Source organism: Grosmannia clavigera (assembly GCF_000143105.1).
Source record: "Grosmannia clavigera kw1407 unplaced genomic scaffold GCSC_113, whole genome shotgun sequence".
In the NCBI taxonomy this organism is placed as follows: Eukaryota; Fungi; Ascomycota; class Sordariomycetes; order Ophiostomatales; family Ophiostomataceae; genus Leptographium; species Leptographium clavigerum.
The window spans coordinates 624,402-644,587 of record NW_014040831.1 but is presented as its reverse complement, the minus strand read 5'-3'; the positions used below and the strand labels follow the sequence as shown (position 1 = coordinate 644,587).

Below are 20,186 nucleotides of genomic sequence, written 5' to 3'. Positions count from 1 at the left end.
ACGGGCAATCAGTCGTCATCGTCATCATCGTCATCGCTGTCGCCAAACACCGCCCGGAATACGTCCTCGCTGGCCCTTTGACCCTCTAGAGCTTCGTTTCGGTTGGTCCTGATCGAAGCATCCTCTGGCAATTTTGCGTCCGTTACATCCGTGTTCGACGTCGACACCGCAGCCGTTGCCGTTGCCGGAGTCGCTTGTCCAGCCACCCCGGCGCTGCCCTGCACATATGTGCTACTGTAGCTGGGCTTGCTCGTAGCAGATGACGACCAGGCGGACGAGCCAGATCGTCCCATGTCCATGTCTACGTCCTGGTCTGGCTGCACAATGGCCGGAGGCTTTACCCCTAGTCGCTTGCACAACAGCCGTGTTGGGAAAAACTCCTGCACCGACCGCGTCAGAGGTCCGTACATGCCCATGCTGGCCGCTTCCTCAGCTGGATCCTGCGCCTTTGGCGGCGGTCTGGACACCAGGTTGGTCCTGCCGTCGGCTTTGCCGCTTGAGCCGCTGGCCAATGGCTGTTTCGCCGACGAGGACGTCGTGAATCGCGAAGCCATCAGGCCGGACATGGGCTTAAAGATCCTCGCGCAATTAAAAAACTCGTGAAACTCCCGCAACCAGTCGTCGTTGCTAAGCTTGGTCGGCTTCGGTGGAAGTGCACTCGCGATGCCGGCGTGATACTCGAGATAAGCACGATATCGGGACCGCTTGGCTTCGTTGTCCTGGTATGGCCCGCCACCACGGGCGCCTCGCGAGATTGCTGCCACCGCGGTGGCCTTATCCAGCGACGGCACCTCTTGGAGCAGATTCTCCAGCTTCTCCGCGTCGGACAGCGCAAATTCGGCCGGCACCTCGCTCCGGGCTTCGGGCAGGTCGGTCCTCCCCGTCGCTGCGGCGATGCGGTCTCGTGCTGCCGGCGACAGAAAGTCAAACACAGACTTGCCGGGCAGCAGGCCCTCGCCAAGCACGGCCGCACGCGCCTTGGGGTCCATGCTCGACGCTTTCGCCGCATCGGTCGTAGAGACGTAGCTGCAGCTGGCCTGCCGACTCTTGGCCTGCTTCGACGACGTCCAACCGGCCGGGATCGTCGGTGGTGGGTATTTGCTCGCAGAATTCATATCGGACGTCAGCGCGTCTGACTCGCGTCCCAGCACGAAGCCAGCCAGAGGCGGTCGGCCGTCATGACATAAACGGGCATTGCCAGAAGTATTCCCAAGCGCCATAGGACGCTTTGAAAAGGCAAACTTGGACTTGGCCACCCCGGCGCTGCTATCGACGTCGCCAATCTTCTTCTGTGTCGGCTTCTTCTTTTTCTTGTCTCCGCCAATTACCCGGTTGAACGATATTCGTGGCCCCATGTCGTAAGGGTCCTCATCATCGGAGCCTGTGTCGTTGAGCACGCCCATGCCAATGCCGCCGCTGCGCCCCTTCTTTTCCGTCTTTTTGCTCGCTATGGATTTCGATCGGCCAAACGAGCCACTCCGAAAGCCGCTCATTTCGCTGTCGTCGCCGTCATTGTCCTCGTCACTGTCGCCGCCAACACGCCGCCCACTCGCCGTCTTTGACGGCGGTGCCAATGAGGACAGCCTTGCTGCTCCCTCGTATCCCAAACCCTTGCGGTCTGTCTTCTTCAACAGCCGCACCACAACGACGTTTTCGGGCGCAAATAGGTGTGTTCCCTTGCTATCCCCCGGCCTGCCGACATCCAATCGCGCGGCGCGTCGCACCTTGGGCCCTATGCCCTGGCCGTCTTTCCAGCCCATCTTCTTCAACAGCCGTGTCCCCATGGTTTCGCCCTGGACCCGGAATAGGCCGGCAAGACCTGTCGAGCTGGCGCGGACGGTGTCGTCTTCGGTCAGACCCAGTCCGGCAAAGGCATTCGATGTGTGGATTTTCCTCGCTTCTTCGGCATCGACAAGATCTTCTTCGTCCATGTAGTCCTCCGGGCGGTGCTGCACAGCTTCTGGCTGGTCCTTCCGGCGGTTTGCCCGCGAGGACACAAACGTCGAGGGGGTCCATCCTTCCTTGGAGCCAACAGTGTTGTAATAGCTATGTCAGGCATTGTCAGCAGCGAGAGCATAGGCGCAGGGACACGTTCACAGCAGCAAGGAGAATGCAACGAGCAAATAACCAGCTTACCCAGCACTCCATCCACCGGTAAAGGCGCCATGGAGTCTCCTCCGCCCATTCTCATCCCTCACCTCCTGCTTCCAGACCGGGACGTAGGAGCCGTCGTCGCGCACATCGTCGTCGAGGGGTGGAAGAGGCGTGCCGAAAGAGACAAACGGGGACTGTAACGCCTGGAGCTCGGCCTCGTAGATCGCACGAGACCTCTTCGACATTGTGGACCTGTAGGTATCATCGAGACGACAGGCGGGCTGGCGTACAGAAGCGATTCGCGCTGTAAATGCCAGAGGAATAGCTTTGACGACAAAATCCCAACAAGCTTCGAGTCACGTGATGGTTTGGCGCTTTGGAGGCAGCACGTGTCTTGCCAGATCCGGCTCCTGGAATGTGCAGTCCGTGCATAAGTACGACGTAGATAAAGAGCAAGTACTATTTATCTCCGGCTAAGCAATACGAGTCGAGTTATATTTGGACTGCGCGTAACGATTAAAAAGCAGGGATGGGACGGCCGAATGCGGATTGGAGGTTATACGACGTGATAGTCGAATTAGGCAAAGGGAAGACGGTCCTGCATGTGCTGGGTACGGAGTACAGATTGTGAGAATATGCACGAATGCAATCGTGATGGTAGCCTATTCGTAGGGCTGTGCGAGATTCTGGGCAAAACCGCAACCAGCACCTGGCTTGCTGCGCGCATTCTTGACTTATTAATGACTTTGTCCCTCACAGGCCTGGACTAGTCGCTACCACCCTTGCGAGCTGTTCTTCCACACGGCTAGAACCTTGCGCCCAGGTGTCCACTCAACTTCAGCCGGGCGGCTACCTGGTCCAGCAATTTCAGTTTCACAATCTGTACCTGCCTCTGCCGCATTTTTTTTGCTGTTCTGGCCAGGTCGGACCTTTTCCGATCGGGCTTCTTTGCTTGTACATACGTCGTAGCAGCCGTCTGAGTAATCACAAAGCCGGTGTGGGTCTGCGGATATGAACACAAGCCCATTTTAGGCCATTCAGCTTCGCACATCAACGGCAGCCTCCCTGGACTGAACAGGTCCCGGTAAGCTCCCATGGCTGTCTGACAGCCGCCCTGTGCATACCGAGCGCAGCTGCGCATTCCTCCCAAACCCCCCTAGAACGATCTGCGTTCTGCGCACAACTGTTCCTTGGCGAACAGGCTGCTTTCGGCGGACTTCTTGTCAACTAAAGAGTCGTATTCCACTAGAAGCTACGACGTACGTCGTAGAGCACCTGCAACTTCACTGCGCAGAATACTCGTATACAGATACACAGGCGCGTCTGGGCCCACTAGCCCACACGTTCCTGCCACGCTAACGAGCTCCTGCTTGTTGTCGCTCGCCGACACAGACAAACTCTTGTCTTGCTTCTCGTTTTAGGTGACTTCTATTCCCGCCTCCTATCTTTCTCGGTACTCCCCCTCGTTACCACACCCCCTCTCCCCCTCTAACCCCGGTCGCCCCCTGAAAAGCTACTATCAATCGGGCATCAAGGGACCTTGGGCGAAAAAAAAGGAACAAGAAAAACAAAAAGAGCGCTCTCCCAAAGCCACCAACAGGGGGGTTTGGTCTGCGCTTGTCATCGTTGCCGTTGCCCGAAACTAATCGCCTATTAAATTTCTGTCCACATTCGGCTCTCTCATTCCTCCCCCTCATCGAGTTCCACGTCCAGCCAGCTCTTAATCTGCGACATTCCCTGCTCTTCTGATCTGCGACGGTCTTCTTTTATCTCGCCATCTCACCACCTGGCAATCGCATCGATCGATCGTGTCGCTCCTCATCTCCTCTTCCCCTCAAACATCGTTGTCCATACCATCGGCTGCTGTCGTCGCTGACAGCTTCGTGATGAGATGACCACAGCGGTATCTTCCAGCGCCGAGGCTGCTGTTTCGTCGCCGCCTCGGGGAAAGCTCTACGGCACCATGTCGCGATCCCAATCTACCCGATCTCGTCCAGCCTCTTCGCAGTCCAACAGCGCGCCTGCTCGTGCTGCCTCCCAGCATCATCACACATCGTCTCATCACTATGCCTCGGGTAACGGAAATGGAAACGGAAATGGCTACGATCCCGATACCACGGGTCACCATCGCCGCAGCTCCAGCCGAGAAGTCCGATATGCGCCTCCATCAAACGCCGCGGACTCTTCGTCACGCCCGCATCGGCACGGCAGCCAACGCTCTTCGCGACAGGCCTCCTCCCAAGTGCCTCCCCCACCGCAGCCACCATCGGCTGAAATGACGCAGCCGTCCGCTGGCGTGTCCAGTGCCCAGAACAACGGCAGCAGCCATCACGCCCAACCCCAGGGAAAAACTGAGACCAAGCCGTCGGGGAGCTCGCGTCAAAGCAAGCCGCGCACCACAGTTCCCGCACCTTCGGGTAAATGGATCCTTGGCAAGGTCATTGGTGCGGGCAGCATGGGCAAAGTGCGTTTGGCAACTAAAGAAGACAGCAACGAAGTGGTACGCTTTCCGTCTTGGCCTGACATAGGCCCCTTCCCCAATGCCTTTTTTTTCTAACTCGGTGTTTGTAGGTCGCATGCAAAATCATTCCAAGAGGCTCCACTGATGATGGCCATCTTTCGCGCGCCGAGAAAGAGCGGGCAGACCAGTCCAAGGAAATCAGAACTGCCAGAGAGGCGGCCATCGTCACTCTCCTAGACCATCCCTACATATGCGGCCTTCGTGATGTCGTACGCACCAACCACCACTGGTACATGCTGTTCGAATATGTCAACGGCGGCCAAATGCTGGACTACATCATTGCGCATGGCAAGTTGAAAGAAAAGCCGGCTCGCAAGTTCAGTCGCCAGATCGCCAGTGCGCTGGACTACTGCCATCGCAACAGTATCGTCCACCGGGACCTCAAGATCGAAAACATCTTGATCAGTAAAACAGGGGACATTAAAATCATCGACTTCGGTTTGAGCAACCTGTTTTCCCCTCGCAGCCACTTAAAAACCTTCTGTGGTAGTCTGTACTTTGCCGCTCCCGAACTCCTGCAAGCCAGAGCCTACACTGGCCCAGAGGTCGACATCTGGAGTTTTGGCATCGTCCTGTACGTCCTTGTGTGTGGCAAGGTGCCATTTGACGACCAGAGCATCCCTGCTTTGCACTCCAAGATTAAAAAGGGCTTAGTCGACTACCCTAACTGGCTGTCAGCTGGTGAGCTACTCTGTCTGTTTCCAAGTCACGTTTGTCTGTTTCTAATGCGATCTGTGACTTTTAGAATGCAAGCACCTTCTTTCTCGGATGCTGGTCACTGATCCGCGATCGCGAGCAACAATGCATGAGGTCATGAATCATGTCTGGATGACAAAGGGTTACAGCGGGCCCCCTGATAACTATCTGCCGCGCCGGGATCCGCTTACAGCTCCGCTCGACCAGGCTGTAATCAATGACATGACCGGCTTCAACTTTGGCGCTCCGACCTTGATCAAGGACCAACTGACCCGCGTTATCGACTCTGAGGAGTACCAGCGTAATGTTCGACTACTTCAAAAGGAAAAGGAGCTCCTTCAGACACCCAAAGATGCAGAGCGAAAGAGAGGCTTCAATCTCGACTTCTATAAGCGACGCAATTCTGCCAACAGCCGAGATGCCCTGACCACGCCCAGTGCTGAAGGACTGCCTCTTGGGAATGACCCCCTGAATGCCTTTAGCCCTCTGATCTCTATCTACTATCTGGCCCGCGAGAAGAGAGAACGGGACCAGCTGGAACTCCAAGCTTCTATGCCTCCAGCGAAGGAGAAGGTCTCCTCCGTTCCTGAGATCGCACCGCCTCAGGAAGCACACGTCAACACCAACTCGTACGAAATGCCAGGCGAGAAGACGACTGGCGGGCGAACACGGCCCCGCTCACGAACCCACGGGGAGGATGAGATTCAAGAAGCCAAGGGCAAAGCTGCTGCTGCTGCTGCCGGGACCGGAGTGCTACTATCGCCGGCATTGCCACCAGAGCCCCATCTGGACGTGCCAAAGAAAGAAAGTGCGGCAGCCGGTATTCTGCGTCGTTTCAGCACTCGACGGCGCCCGAAGGACGTTGAGCGGCTTGACAAAGACCGCTCACACCCCCCCGTTGTCCACGTTCACTCGCCAGCCGAGCAGAGCCAGCAAAGCCAACAGAGCAGCCAACAAATTCCGACGATACCTCGCAAGAGCTTCAGCATCCGGCGCACCCGCCAAGACAATGACGAAGTGTCTGTGCCCCGGTGGCGGTCTGGCAGCAGCCAACCGCAACACAGTGATCTTCTCAGCCCACCATTGTCTGCCAATGACGTGGATGGACACAAGAAGGGCCTTGACCGCTCGACCAGCGTTAGTTCAGCAGAGTACAGCCGGCGCCGGCCGATAGGAGGGTCCGCTAGTAGAATTGTGAAAGACATGCCCCAGACCAGTGGGTCCGATCACTCGGCCGCGAACGAAAGAGGCCAAGGCGAACAGCAGCAAGCCGGCCGTATCGGCGGCCGCTCTGTGTCTCTACGGGCGAAGCCGCTCGGACATGCTCGGAGAGAGAGCATCCAGGCTCGGCGACTTCGCCTGGAAGAAGAGCGCAGTCGGGAAGCGAACGTCCCAGAAGAGGCAGACGCCGATCTTGGCGAGCAAAGCGGAGTCTCCAATGAGCGACTCACAGACTTTGACCTCGACAAGCCAGTGTATCTCAAAGGACTGTTCAGTGTGTCGACCACGTCGACAAAACCTGTGCGCGAGATTCGCGCAGACATCAAGAGGGTGCTGAAGCAGCTAGGCGTGGACTACGTCGAAATTAAGGGCGGCTTCAGTTGTCGCCACTCGCCAAGCATCGATCTCAACAAGGTTACTGATGGGCCTAGCAGTCCACCGGCGAATTCAGGTCACAGAGGGCGGTTTAGTTTCAGCGCTCTGCGGCCGGGTGAACGGGAACGTGTTGACGTTCGTGACAATCTGGAGAGAGGCCCGACCACCCCGCGGACTCCCGGAATGCCGGGCAGAAGTGCAGAGTACTCCAACTCGGATGTCTCCGATGATAGTGAGCCCCGCGCGATCCGCGGTGACTCGGGCAGGCGGGTCATGGCCGCAGGCGAGACGACAACTCATGTGCGCAGCGACATGGGAGGCAACCTTGTCTTGGAGTTTGAGATATTCATCGTCAAGGTCCCCATGATCTCTATTCATGGCATCCAGTTCAAGCGGCTAAGCGGCAACACTTGGCAATACAAGAGCATGGCCGACCACATTCTTCGCGAGCTGAGGCTATAACGGCTTCCACCATTCACGATCAATTACATATATTTCACTCCCTGACGCACATACACGAACATCGTCACACACTTACGCCCACTTTCATATGGATTATCACGAACATCGGTCTCCAGTCGGGCATTTCGCCACATAGTGTTTCGTATTCTATTCGCAGTCCACTAGCCACCCTGTGCTTACATCGGCTTTTGCTAGCAAGGCGTGTGGCCTGGCTCCTTTGCGGATTGTCTCGTTTATATAAATTCAGCCCGTGCGACATCCTGGAAAGCTAGGGAATAGAAAACCGACAAGGAAAAGACTGGGCCGAGGGAAGACACGACCTGGGCTCATTGGAGCATCCCGACGATTCGGACTTTCCTGGGCGGCATAGCATGGCATCGGCATTCTTTATGTATTTACCACTTACCCTTTTTCCCCTTCCGTAATTTCTTCCCCTTCTTCTCCATCTGTCTTTTTATCCTTCTTCCGCGCCATGCTATCTCTGGTTTTGGATCCTTTTCATTTAGTCTTAACGAACCTCACGACAATCTCACTTTGATGTCATTACTGATTTGTCCATAACGTAAACATGAGCAGCCGGTAAGAGCTCGGGCTGCTTCGACATATGACTTTGGGTAGATTGGGCATTAACACTCACGGCTTGATTTAGTGACGGGGTGCGACGGTATTAACAGGGTCATGTGACTCAAACGGATGTAGACGGAATGGTTCGGTGTCTCTACGAGTAATTGCGTGAAGGTGGTCCGTGCACCACCTATAAGACTATAATGGAGAATAGGGCAGAAAGCGGCCTTTACGTGTGCTGGCTAGTGACCTCGTTTCTCTATTTATCCGAATTATCCACTAAAGTACACTGGACGGCAAGTGCGTTGGGGCTTTGCGATCTCTCCAACCAGAACTGTTGCTTTTTCTCCTTCTTTCTGCTTCTTCCTACCGCAACAAAAAGCTCACAACGTCGACAGCCACCTCCATCCTCACACGTCTCGTACCAAAGCTGCTTGCCAGCCGTGCTTACTGCGATCCTCTTTTTCAGTGTTTTCTTGCAACATTTATTCCCTCCTCTGCGCACCTCCAGTTTCAAAGGCAGGCCGAGCACACAGTACCAGATACGCCACTGACCCTTCCGTAACTCGACGTTTATCCCCTCCAATCTGAAGGCTTTCTTAGTCCCGATTTTCCCGAGAGCAACGACAAGCCCCGCTTCACTTCTGACCTGACGCGCATTCGACCTATTCGGAAGACGACCAGCGGAAGGAGAAAGACCAGGATAGCTGCAAGCACCCGCGGACAGTGAGAATAAAGAAACGCGAAAAAGCGGAGACGGAGGAAGGGCGACAGACGTGGCAGAAAGAGAGCGACAGCCAGGACTAGGACCGTGGCTGAGCAAGATCAATTCGAGCAAGCCCCCTTACCCGCACAAGACGAGACTACGGAAGCAGGCCCAGCCTCTGCTGCGACCGATCTTAAGCTATTCCCGGTTTGACGAGCCCATCCCGCCTCTCCCCACCCTACTTTCGCCACGAGCGAGATCGCAGTGCCAGCCATGATGCCGAATACACACATCTATGGGCACCACCAATACACGCCCCAAGACTCTGCTTGGATGCACCCGCATCATCACCAACAGCAGGTGCAAGCCCAAGCCCAAGCTGCTGCTGCTGCCGCTGCCGTCCAGCAGCAGCAACAACATCACCAGCAACAGCAGCATCAGCACCAGCAGGCGCAGCAGCAGCATCAACAACACCAGCAGCACCAGCAGCACCAGCAGCAGCAGTACAGCCGCATTGCCGGTGGTCCTCACGGTGGTGCCGGGTCGCTGGGTGCGGGCGCTGGTGGTGGCGGTCATGCGCCTGACGGCGCGCTTGACACTGTGTCGGAGGACAACCGCCGTACAATGGGCTACATTGCGGACCTGCTGAACGAAAACACGCGTGAGGCGGCCCTGCTTGAGCTGAGCAAGAAGCGGGAACAGGTGCCGGAGCTGGCGCTTATCTTGTGGCATTCATTTGGTGGGTCCAATTCCATAATCAAAAGCCGGTCAACGAGATCAAAGGACACTTCATGCTGACCACGAATCTTTAGGTGTCATGACCTCGCTCCTTCAGGAGATCATCTCGGTCTACTCGCTACTCAATCCGTCACAGCTCACGGCGGCGGCCTCGAACCGGGTCTGCAACGCGCTGGCGCTTCTTCAGTGTGTGGCCTCGCATAACGAGACGCGCACGCTCTTCCTCAGCGGTGAGCATTGACCCCTCCTTTTCGCAGCGTCTGCCGTAGCAGGACGGCCATGGCTGATTCGCTTCTAGCGCACATTCCCCTGTTCCTCTACCCGTTCCTCAACACGACGTCCAAGTCGCGGCCCTTTGAGTACCTGCGGCTCACGTCGCTGGGCGTGATTGGTGCCCTGGTCAAGAACGACTCCTCCGAGGTGATCAACTTTCTCTTGACGACGGAGATCATTCCGCTATGCCTGCGCATTATGGAGACGGGCTCTGAGCTGAGCAAGACGGTGGCCATCTTCATCGTGCAGAAGATCTTGCTGGACGACAATGGTCTGAACTACATCTGCGCCACCTACGAGCGGTTTTATGCTGTCGGCACCGTTCTTAGCAACATGGTTGCACAGCTGGTCGAGCAGCAGACGGCCCGCCTCCTTAAGCATGTTGTGCGCTGCTTCTTGCGGTATGTCTTACTGCATTGGTCCTGTCGTGCCGCTACCCTTGTGTACGCACGTTGCTAACATGACAGACTCTCTGACAACGCCCGCGCCCGTGAGGCGCTTCGCCAGTGCCTCCCCGAACCTCTTCGCGACGCCACCTTCTCTTCAGTGCTGCGTGACGATGCGGCCACGAAGCGCTGCCTGGCCCAGCTCCTCATCAACCTTTCTGACAACATCGTGGAGCCGGGAACGGGCCACCCGTCTATTTGAAAATCGAAACATGAGAAGACGCCTTCCACGAACCGGTTGCCCCCAAGGCAGCTATATGAGCACCCTTTGACGATCTCTCACATAGCCATGATCGACATGGCACACCGCCACGACCATCACTTTGACATTTTTATATACAGCAAGGAAAAGTTATGCACAGTTATCGTCTTTTCAGATTTCGATTGGCACTGGAAAAGCAAAGAGCGAGGGAAAAAACGAATAAAAAAACGAAAGGTAGGACTTTGCGCGTTATGTCTGTCCTCCTCTCCATATACCCCTGTGCGCTTTTTCCACTTCCCCTGACTATCTTTGCCCTGGAATTCCAGATCTTTACAAATGGATTTTCTTTCCCCTCATATATTTTCTTTTTCATTGTTAGGTAGGTTCGAACAGGAGGGAATACCCTTGGGCCTGGATGGCGTTGAGCATGCCCCTGCGATGTTGTTGGCGAGACGAGCTCTCGGCGGAATGTCCCTGTTTGCTTTTTTACTCATCCTCGGGCATTCGTGTCTCTCTGGTTTTCACTTTTCACTTTTCATGTTCAAACTTCGAAGAGCCAACCCGTTGAGGGGCGGGGAGGCGACGCCTCGTGATGAGGTCTCATGTCTCGGTCTTGATTTTCCGGCGTCACTATCTTCCTTGGATCTCCTCTAGAGCGTTGTTTTTTTCATCTTTCTTTCTAGAAGGGGTAAATGGGCTATGGGGTTCTCATATCATTGTTTTCTCGGTATCATTCTGGCCTCTTCCCTTCCATCGCAAGACTTGCTTTAACCCTCCCAACACTACATGAAGAAGGGCCCTTTGGACGCAACTCGATCACGCTGTTGCGACCGGAGGAGAAGCAGCTTGACAGTGGGTGGAAGACGGAAAAGGCCTTCTAGGAAGGGGTTATGTACATCCTGATGGCATAGGCATTGGCGTTTTATTGTGTCATTACGAGGGAAATGGGGAGGAAAAGAAGGCGGCCGGCGGCTGAAGGACGAGCATCCGAGGTTGTTTAGACAATCATAATTCGGCAGGTGGAAGGATTAATGCCCAACTATTGATATGGATGTAAGATATGATAAGATACAAGGGGGGGTGGGTGGAGGGCGGTTGGGGGTGGGAGAATGAGAAACGGTCATATATGCATGTGAAGTGTTCGAAGTATTTTGCATGCTCTAGTTAGTCGCATCTTACGGGTGACAGCTTACATGTGGCAAGTGTACTCCGTACGTGATGATGTTCCCTTGTGCACAAGAATAAGCAGCCATGTCAGCAGGCGCTCACCGACCGCAGCCCACGGACATCTGGTGCATGCTATTGGCCTATGCTCGAGGATGTCGATAGCAGGGATGGTGTGCTCACCCACTGATTGTACGGTGCATGTAAGACATGGTTGGCCGAGACAATCCGGGGGGTTTGTCTACTTGCGAGCTTGCGACGCATGTGCATTGCAGAATCCTGCTTGCTGCAAGCCTCTATCAGGTCGACGACTCGAACCCTGGTTCTGCCTGCAGGCGGAGAGGTCTGGCGAACGGACCATGCTTGGCTGAGCTTGGACCTGGTGGGGATACGCGTACGAACAGATCGTTTATTCCACCTGTGGCTACTGCTCCATATCCGTATAGCCTTGCCGCTTGCGCTGTGTATCGCTGCGATTTGCTGTGGCCACGAGCACACTTGAAGAAATGCCTTTTTATTTTACACGTTTCTTCTTTTTCTTCTTTCTTTTTTTCTCTTTTTTGGCACACTGTACATTTGCAGAGCCTCTCCCAGACGGCGTACAAAGGGTAGGCGCGGCCTTGGCGGTCCTGCTGATCCTCTGATCAAAGAAATGGCTGGTCTTGGTAATAAAAACAAAAACCTTAGCGTGACTGCAGTCGTTAGCGCCTTCTCGCCAATACCTAGTACCACATGGTAGTTCTCCTACGAGTACTTGCACTGTGACTTCGCAGGGAAAGAGCGACGGGCGGAGGCAAACGTAATCGTATGTAGTTAGATAGTGATCTTACATTACTATGCAGTATCCTATCTCGTCTCCCAACCTACTTCTGACCTCTTCTCCTCAACCGACTCGACTTCAGGCGCCCCCGTTCTGATCGCGGCTGTACGAGCACGCGACAAGTTTGACGTCTCGCCACTACAAGCAGACGACCTCCCCGCTGTGGCCAAACTCGCCGCTGACAGGTCGCGATTGACATAATCTTTTTTTTTGAAGTTCTTGTCTCTCTCTTCATCGTTACCCCATTTGTGCACCATCATGGCGACGGCGACGGTGACGGCGACCGTCGTGTCGGCAGTCTTGACGACGGTCTCGGCCACCAAGTCCTCGGCCACGGCCACGTCCACGACCCGCGCAAAAGCCCAGGGCGGCGTCCTGGACGGCCTCGACCCGATTGTATACGATGCTAGCAACCCGATCCTGCTCTTCATCGTGCAGGCCGTCATCATCATTGTGTTCTGTCGCCTGCTGCACTATCCGCTCCGTTATCTGGGCCAGCCACGGGTCATCGCCGAGGTCATTGGCGGCATCCTGCTGGGCCCGTCCGTCATGATGCGCATCCCCGGCTTCAAGGCCAACATCTTCCCGACCGAGAGCATGCCGATCCTGAGCAACATTGCCAATCTGGGCCTGATCATCTTTCTCTTCCTCACCGGGCTCGAGGTCGACCTGGGCATGTTCCGCCAGAACTGGCGGGCCGCCGTCGGGGTCTCGCTTGCGAGCATGGCCCTGCCCTTTGGTCTCGGCTATGCCATCGCCTGGGGGCTGTACAAGCAGTTTGACGACGCGCAGAGCACCGAGCCGATCGGCTTCGGCGTCTACGGCCTCTTCATCGGCACCGCCCTCGCCATCACCGCCTTCCCGGTGCTCTGCCGCATCCTGACCGAGCTGAAGCTGCTTAACAACATTGTCGGCGTGACCGCGCTGGCGGCCGGCGTCGGTAACGACGTCGTCGGCTGGATCCTGCTGGCGCTGTGCGTCTCGCTCGTCAACAACAGCAGCGGCCTGACCGCCCTCTGGGCTCTCCTCTGCGTCTTCGGCTGGACGCTTTTCCTCGTCTTCGGCGTCCGGCCCTGCTTCATCTGGGTTCTGCGTCGCAACGGAAGCCTGCAGAATGGCCCCACCGAATCCATGGTCTGCCTGACCCTTCTGCTCGTCCTCACGTCGGCCTGGTTTACCGGCATCATTGGCATCCATCCCATCTTTGGTGGTTTCCTTGTCGGTGTCATTTGTCCACACGACGGAGGTTTCACCGTCAAATTGACGGAAAAAATTGAAGACTTCCTTTCCGGCCTCTTTCTGCCCCTCTACTTTGCCCTTTCTGGGCTCAGCACGAATCTTGGCCTGCTCAACAACGGCATCACCTGGGCTTATGTAATTGGTATCATTTCCGTCGCCTTCGTCGGCAAGTTTGTCGGTGGTACTCTCTCTGCCCGCCTCTGTGGCATGTTCTGGCGAGAAAGCTGCAGCGTTGGGGTTCTTATGAGCTGCAAGGGTCTTGTCGAATTGATTGTGCTGGTGAGTAACGTCGAGCTTCCTGTCTGTGTTGTTTCTGTTTAGTCCTCGAGCTCTGCTAACCTCGTACAGAATATTGGACTTCAAGCAAAGATTATCTCGCAGCGAACCTTTACTATGTTTGTCGTTATGGCACTCATCACAACTGTGTCGACGACTCCTCTGACCAGACTCGTCTACCCTCTGTCTTACCGGCAAAAGTGTGAGAAATTTCGACGTGGCGAAATCGACTGGGAGGGAAATCCCATCAACAGCGAGGACGACAGCCAGCGGGAGTCTCTCGACAAGCTCAAGCAGACCCAAGTTCGTCGCCTGCTCGTCTACCTGCGTCTGGATAGTCTCCCTGGTCTCTTTACGTTCATCTCTATTCTGGGGAACATTGACGGACCGAATAGCAAAGCAGCTGAAGACGGCAAAATGCAGACGGAAACGGCTCCACGCCGGCATCTGCAAGTTCATGGTATTCGGCTGCTGGAGCTGACTGAGCGGACGTCTTCGGTTATGCAAGTTACCGAAGTGAATGAATTTACCCGCCATGACCCTGTTGTCAATACGTTTCGGACCTTCTCTCAACTGCATGACTTGGCGGTTTCGGGTCAAGTAGCTGTCTCGCCAGCTGCTTCATTCCCGGAGACACTGGTAACGGAAGCAACCGAGATGGAATCGGACTTCGTGCTGATCCCATGGGGCGAAAGGGGGCTTGTCAGTGACGAGTCGTCGGCTCTGTTCACGATGAGCTCGTCAACTACTCGCTTCGACGACCGTGCCCACCTCGACTTCCTCCATGCAGCTATGGACAAGGCCGTGTGCAACACGGGTATTTTCATCGACAACGGATTTGGCACTGCCTCTGGCTCCCGCCATGAACAGCCCAGTCTCACACGCACAGTATCACTCTTGTCAATGCGTAGCCATCGCGAGCCGGCGACTCTGCCCGTAGCGAACAAGACTCATCGGATATTCTTTCCTTTCTTCGGTGGTGTGGACGATCGGGTCGCTCTCCGAGTCGTTCTGCAGCTGGCCAAGAACACAAACATATCGCTTACCATTGCTATGTTCAACACGGACGGGGAGGGCGCAGTAGGCAGCCATGGACCCGAAGTGGTGGGGGCCAGTCTCAGTGCCAGCATCTCTGCGGACGAACCGATGTCAAAATCGAAGGCGATGGCTGTTCAGGACGAGTTGTCTGCACATGATCTTGGTCTGTTATCAATGCTTCAGTCATCCCTTCCCAGCGAGCTGTCTGGGCGGGTCAAGTTTGTGGACGTTTCTGTCAACGGGTCCGCTTCGGTTTTGCTGGACGAGGCGATGGTGCGTGCCGGCCAGGTGGTGGGACAAGGACCGCGCAATGGTGGTGACATTGTTGTTCTCGGTCGTCACCACGCACGTTTTGGCGATGCTCCTGTGGCGGCCGAGTCGTCGTCCGGCTACGATTTGGCCCGAACAATTGGGACGGCGGGGGCTCGGGTGGTGGATGCGAAGCTCAAAGCTAGCGTGCTGGTCATCCAAGCAGGTGGCCTTGGATTGGAGTGGTAAGCAAGCTTTGTTATGTTTTTTTCTTGCTTCTTGCATATTAGGTACTGGCATTCTACGGGATGGTACTCCAGTTATCTGTCAGGATTTGATTTTTCTTCTGGAGGCCACACGATATGGCAGCATTTTAGCTATGATTGGGCTTTAGTAGCACATTTTCCTCATATGTTCGGCGTCAGTTTGGATTACACATACTTAAGTTATGATCGAGGGCGGTAATGCCTTGGGAGATGAGGACGTTTTAGTTTTTTGGATGACCTGAAGATAAAATTGACGAACCAAGATACGGCAAACGGCTCGAGATGTCCTCAGACAAGCTTCTCCGGGACTTGCGGCTAATAATGCGATGCGCAAGTGCAGAGTTTGGTGTCCCATGATAAGGCGATAAATGCTTTCTCCGCGGGCTGACAGCGGCTGTGCTCATTGGCTCGTTGGTGGCTGTTTGGGCGGGCCTGGCCAACTAGCTGTACATGGTATAGTTGCCGATGAGATGATGTTACGACAACGGCTGTCTGGTCGCCGGGGACTCTGCGGGTTTATGCTTTCCAGAGGGATGGCCCCTCCACGGAAAAGCAAGCATGGAGGGAAATGAAAATAGACTTTCCTGTTAGGGCGGAAATGCAGATCTCCGGGACAGCAACAGTGGATTCGGGTGGTGGTAGACCAATGTCGCCGTTGGAGGGACAGATTTGTTCGGCCACATCTGTCTCCCTCCGGCTAGGTTGTTTGATCAGTTTTGCTTTCGCCAATCTGCTTGCCCTCAATCTTTCGGTGCTCTGCTTTCCAAAAAAAAAAAAAAAAATAGCGAGACACAGGGCAAGATCAGTTTGGCTGCTCCAGGTGGTCTTTGTCGTTTCTCGCTTGGCACAAGATACCGATATCGCTCCCTATATTCCTACTCTATGGCTACAAATACGAGGAAGAAGGTGGTTGTCGTGGGGCTAGGAATGGTGGGCATCAGCTTCATGTAAGTGGACGATCATTGTGTCAGCACGGGTTAACAATGGGCTTCTAACGAGACGACAGAGAGAAACTGCTGAAGCTTGACGCCAGAGCGCGAGATTACGACATTGTAGTGTTTGGCGAGGAGGAGCACCTGGCATATAATCGGGTGGGCCTGACGACATATTTCGGGCATCGACAAGCAGAGAAGCTGTACCTGAACCGACGAGATTGGGTATGATAGCAGCCAGCTGGAGCGGCTTTTGTTGAGTTGCAAGGTATGGGCTGACACATTCGCGGGAACAGTACGAAAGCATCGCAGACGGGGCGCTGCGGTACCACACGAGCAAGCGTGTAGCAGCGATCGACACGGAGAGTAAGACGGTGATGTGCGAGGACGGAAGTGCAGAGGGATACGACATCTTGGTGCTGGCGACAGGGTCGGATGCGGTGCTTCCTCGACAAACGCCGGGACACGACGCACAGGGAGTGTTTGTATACCGCAATATTGCCGACCTGGAGAAGCTCATCAGGTATGAGAGCAGCGGCGTGGGAGCGGTAGTGGGCGGAGGGCTGTTGGGGCTGGAGGCAGCCAAGGCGATGATAGACTTGGGGCGGTTCGACAAGGTGGTGGTGATCGAGCGGAATAGCTGGGTTCTGAGCCGGCAGCTGGACGACGAGGGAGGCGGGATGGTGGTGGAGAGTGTGCAGAAATTGGGAGTGGAGGTGCTTTTGCGCAAACGCGTGAAAATTGTGTTGACAGAGGGAATTGAAGGGGAAGGGGGAGAGTCGAAGCGGGTGATAGGCGTGCAGTTTGAAGATGGCGAGAAGCTGGCGCTGTCGACGGTATGCTTTGCGATCGGGGTGCGACCACGAGACGAGCTGGCGCGAGCAGCTGGAATCGAATGCGCAGAACGAAGCAGCGGTGGTGTGGTGGTGGGCGACGACCTGCAGACGAGTGCAGCAGATGTGTATGCGGTGGGAGAGTGTGCCAGTTGGCACGGGCAGACGTTTGGGCTGATCGGGCCGGGCGTGGAGATGGCGGATGTGCTGGCCTTCAACCTGACGCAGGCAAAGCTGCACAAAGTGCGGAGCTTCAGGCGACCGGATCTGAGCACACGACTGAAGCTGTTGGGAGTCGAGGTGGCGAGCTTTGGCGACTTCTTTGCAGACCGAGACGGGCCGATGGGACTGCCGGCGAAGGCGAAGAGAGGCAAGGCCGGCGGGGAGGCCAGAGCAGCAGCAGGAACGGCAGCGGTGAAAGCGCTGACATACAAGGATCCGTTTCGGGGCATCTACAAGAAGTACATCTTCACGGCAGACGGTCGCTTTCTGCTGGGCGGAATGATGATTGGCGACACGAGTGACTACGTCCGGCTGGTGGCGATGGTGACGAAGCAGAAGGAGCTGGACCGAGCGCCGGGCGAGCTGATCGTGGGAGCCAGAGCGAGCGATGAGGCCGGAGCGAACGAGCTGGACGACGAGACACAGATCTGCTCGTGCCACAACGTGAGCAAGGGCGCAGTGGTGGCGGCGGTGCGCGACGGCGGCTGCACGAGCCTGGGGGCAGTCAAGGCGTGCACGAAGGCGGGCACGGGCTGCGGTGGGTGCGTGCCGCTGGTGACGAGCATCTTTCGGACGGCGATGGCGGCGCTGGGAAACGAGGTATCGCAGGATGTGTGCGCGCACTTCCGCCACAGTCGTGCGGACCTGTACCACATTGTGGCGGTGCGCGGTCTCAAGACGCTGGCCGAGGTGATGGCGGCAGCCGGGGTTCGGGCCGACAGTGTCGGCTGCGAGGTGTGTCGGCCGGTGGTGGGCAGCATTCTGGCGAGCCAGTGGAACGGTCACGTGATGCGAGGACCAACCCAAGCGTTGCAAGACACCAACGACCGCTGGCTCGGCAACATGCAGCGCGACGGGACGTTCAGCGTGGTGCCGCGGGTAGCCGCAGGCGAGATCACGCCGGCGCGGCTGGTCGTTCTCGGCGAGGTGGCCCGCGACTTTGGGCTGTATGCCAAGATTACGGGCGGCCAGCGGATCGACCTGTTTGGAGCGCGGCGGCCAGACCTGCCGGCGATCTGGCAGCGGCTCGTCGACGCCGGCATGGAGAGCGGTCACGCGTACGCCAAGAGCCTGCGGACGGTCAAGAGCTGCGTGGGCACGACGTGGTGTCGGTACGGCGTGGGCGATGCCGTCGGCCTGGCTGTCCGGCTAGAGGAACGGTACAAGAGCATCCGAGGGCCACACAAGATCAAGGGGGGGGGTCGAGCGGCTGCGTGCGGGAGTGTGCCGAAGCACAGAGCAAGGAGTAGGTGTTTTCTTTTGTGTTTTCTTTTGTTTGTGTAGAGGCAAAAATGCTGACTAAGCACAGCTTCGGTCTCATCGCTACGGAAAAAGGCTTCAACATTTACGTCGGCGGCAACGGCGGGGCGACACCGCGTCACGCCGAGCTGTTGGCCCGCGACGTGGCGCCGGCCGACGTGGTTCCGATCCTGGACCGGTACCTGGCGCTGTACATCCGGACGGCCGACCGGCTGCAGCGCACGGCACGCTGGATCGAGGCGTTGCCGGGCGGCGTGGCCTACCTGCGCGACGTGATCGTGCACGACCGGCTGGGCCTAGCGGCCGAGCTGGAGGCACAGATGGCCGAGCTGGTCGGGTCCTTCTTTGACGAGTGGGCCGAGGCGCTACGGGATCCAGCGCTGCTGGCGCGATTCCGCCAGTTTGCCAACACGGAAGAGAGGCTGGCGGGCGAGGCAGAGCGAGAGACGGAGCGCCAGCAAGAGCGGCCAGTGTTTGAGAAGAGGGGGATGGAGGTGGAGGTGGAGGTGGAGGTGGATGGTGGGAGGGTCGAAAAGGACCCGAAAAAGGACCCAAGAAAGGACCCAAGAAAGGACCCAAGAAAGGGCCTAAAAGACCCGGAAAAGGACAGGGACTTTGCTGCGCTCACCAACAGCTGGTCCACCCTCGCATGGCAGCCGGTCCTCGACGTGGCCACATTCGATCGCCAGACCGGCACGGCCTCGACCTCCTCGACAACCGATGTGGCCGCCACGACCGTCAAGCTCGGCGACACCCAGCTGGCCCTCTTCCGGGTGCGCGGCCACTACTACGCCACCCAGCAGATGTGTCCGCACAAGCGGGCGTTTGTCCTGTCGGACGGGCTGATCGGCGACGACCCCACCGACCGCCAGCAGCCCTGGGTCTCGTGTCCGCTGCACAAGCGTAACTTTGACCTCGGCTCGGGCGCCTGTCGCAGCGACCCGGCCAGCGGGCTCAGCCTGGCCACGTTTGCTGTCCGGGTGGAACCGGAACCGAAACCGGAACAGGAGAAACAGACCATCGCCATCTGCCTGCCGCCACCAGCTGAGCTGGACGCTGCTCTCGGCACAGCCCGCTGGCGACTGCGCGCCGGCGAGGCTGGCCCGCCACAGCTGGCCGAACTCGACCGCCGACTGCAGCCAAGTCTGGTCGGCCGGCGGGCCAGCAAGACGATAGACCGACGGCCAGCTGCACCAATCACAGCAGGCGGCGGACTCGACTGGTAGAGACGGGAACAATCCAATTCAAACCATGTAATCAACATATTAAAACCGATACTCAGTACACACATCATGACATAATCACATGACATAATCACACCGCACTATGGACAACCCATGTTCTTTGCCGTTTTCGCTCCCGTCACAACGCCTGGTGCTGCCTGTCCCGGCCGCTGCCCTTGTGCCCAGCCGGAACGACGACTCGGGATCTGTCCTTTTTATGTCGCGTGCATGAGAGGTAAGGAGAGGGAAGGGAAGGAAAAGGAAAACAATCGAGACGAGATAAAAATAAAATAAAAAATAAACCAGAAAACCAGATGTAGATCGGCACCAAGAGAGATATGGAAATATAGAACCCACGCCTTGCCA

At 56.6% G+C, this 20,186-nt stretch overlaps 5 protein-coding genes across 5 annotated transcripts; 4 read left to right on the top strand and 1 right to left on the bottom strand.

Annotated features, from left to right (window-relative positions):
- Positions 1–8: 8 nt before the first annotated feature.
- Positions 9–2,339, bottom strand: CMQ_4089 (g-patch domain containing protein; the record flags this gene model as incomplete). Its single annotated transcript, XM_014320027.1, has 2 exons — positions 9–2,046; positions 2,137–2,339. 2 exons carry the CDS (start codon positions 2,337–2,339, stop codon positions 9–11), a joined length of 2,241 nt encoding a protein of 746 aa, XP_014175502.1.
- A 1,646-nt stretch (positions 2,340–3,985) lies between these two features.
- CMQ_3454 (serine/threonine-protein kinase) lies at positions 3,986–7,369 on the top strand (the record flags this gene model as incomplete). The annotated part of the gene is made up of 3 exons (XM_014319392.1): positions 3,986–4,594; positions 4,666–5,296; positions 5,505–7,369. 3 exons carry the CDS (start codon positions 3,986–3,988, stop codon positions 7,367–7,369), a joined length of 3,105 nt encoding a protein of 1,034 aa, XP_014174867.1.
- A 1,894-nt stretch (positions 7,370–9,263) lies between these two features.
- On the top strand, positions 9,264–10,298 carry CMQ_3580 (cell differentiation protein; the record flags this gene model as incomplete). Its single annotated transcript, XM_014319518.1, has 4 exons — positions 9,264–9,378; positions 9,452–9,607; positions 9,676–10,051; positions 10,118–10,298. 4 exons carry the CDS (start codon positions 9,264–9,266, stop codon positions 10,296–10,298), a joined length of 828 nt encoding a protein of 275 aa, XP_014174993.1.
- A 2,242-nt stretch (positions 10,299–12,540) lies between these two features.
- CMQ_4205 (K+/H+ antiporter 1) lies at positions 12,541–15,333 on the top strand (the record flags this gene model as incomplete). The annotated part of the gene is made up of 2 exons (XM_014320143.1): positions 12,541–13,800; positions 13,870–15,333. 2 exons carry the CDS (start codon positions 12,541–12,543, stop codon positions 15,331–15,333), a joined length of 2,724 nt encoding a protein of 907 aa, XP_014175618.1.
- An 899-nt stretch (positions 15,334–16,232) lies between these two features.
- Positions 16,233–19,823, top strand: CMQ_3481 (nitrite reductase; the record flags this gene model as incomplete). Its single annotated transcript, XM_014319419.1, has 4 exons — positions 16,233–16,297; positions 16,357–16,507; positions 16,579–18,497; positions 18,647–19,823. The coding sequence occupies 4 exons, from the start codon at positions 16,233–16,235 to the stop codon at positions 19,821–19,823; spliced, it is 3,312 nt and encodes a 1,103-aa protein (XP_014174894.1).
- Between the last annotated feature and the right edge of the window lie 363 nt (positions 19,824–20,186).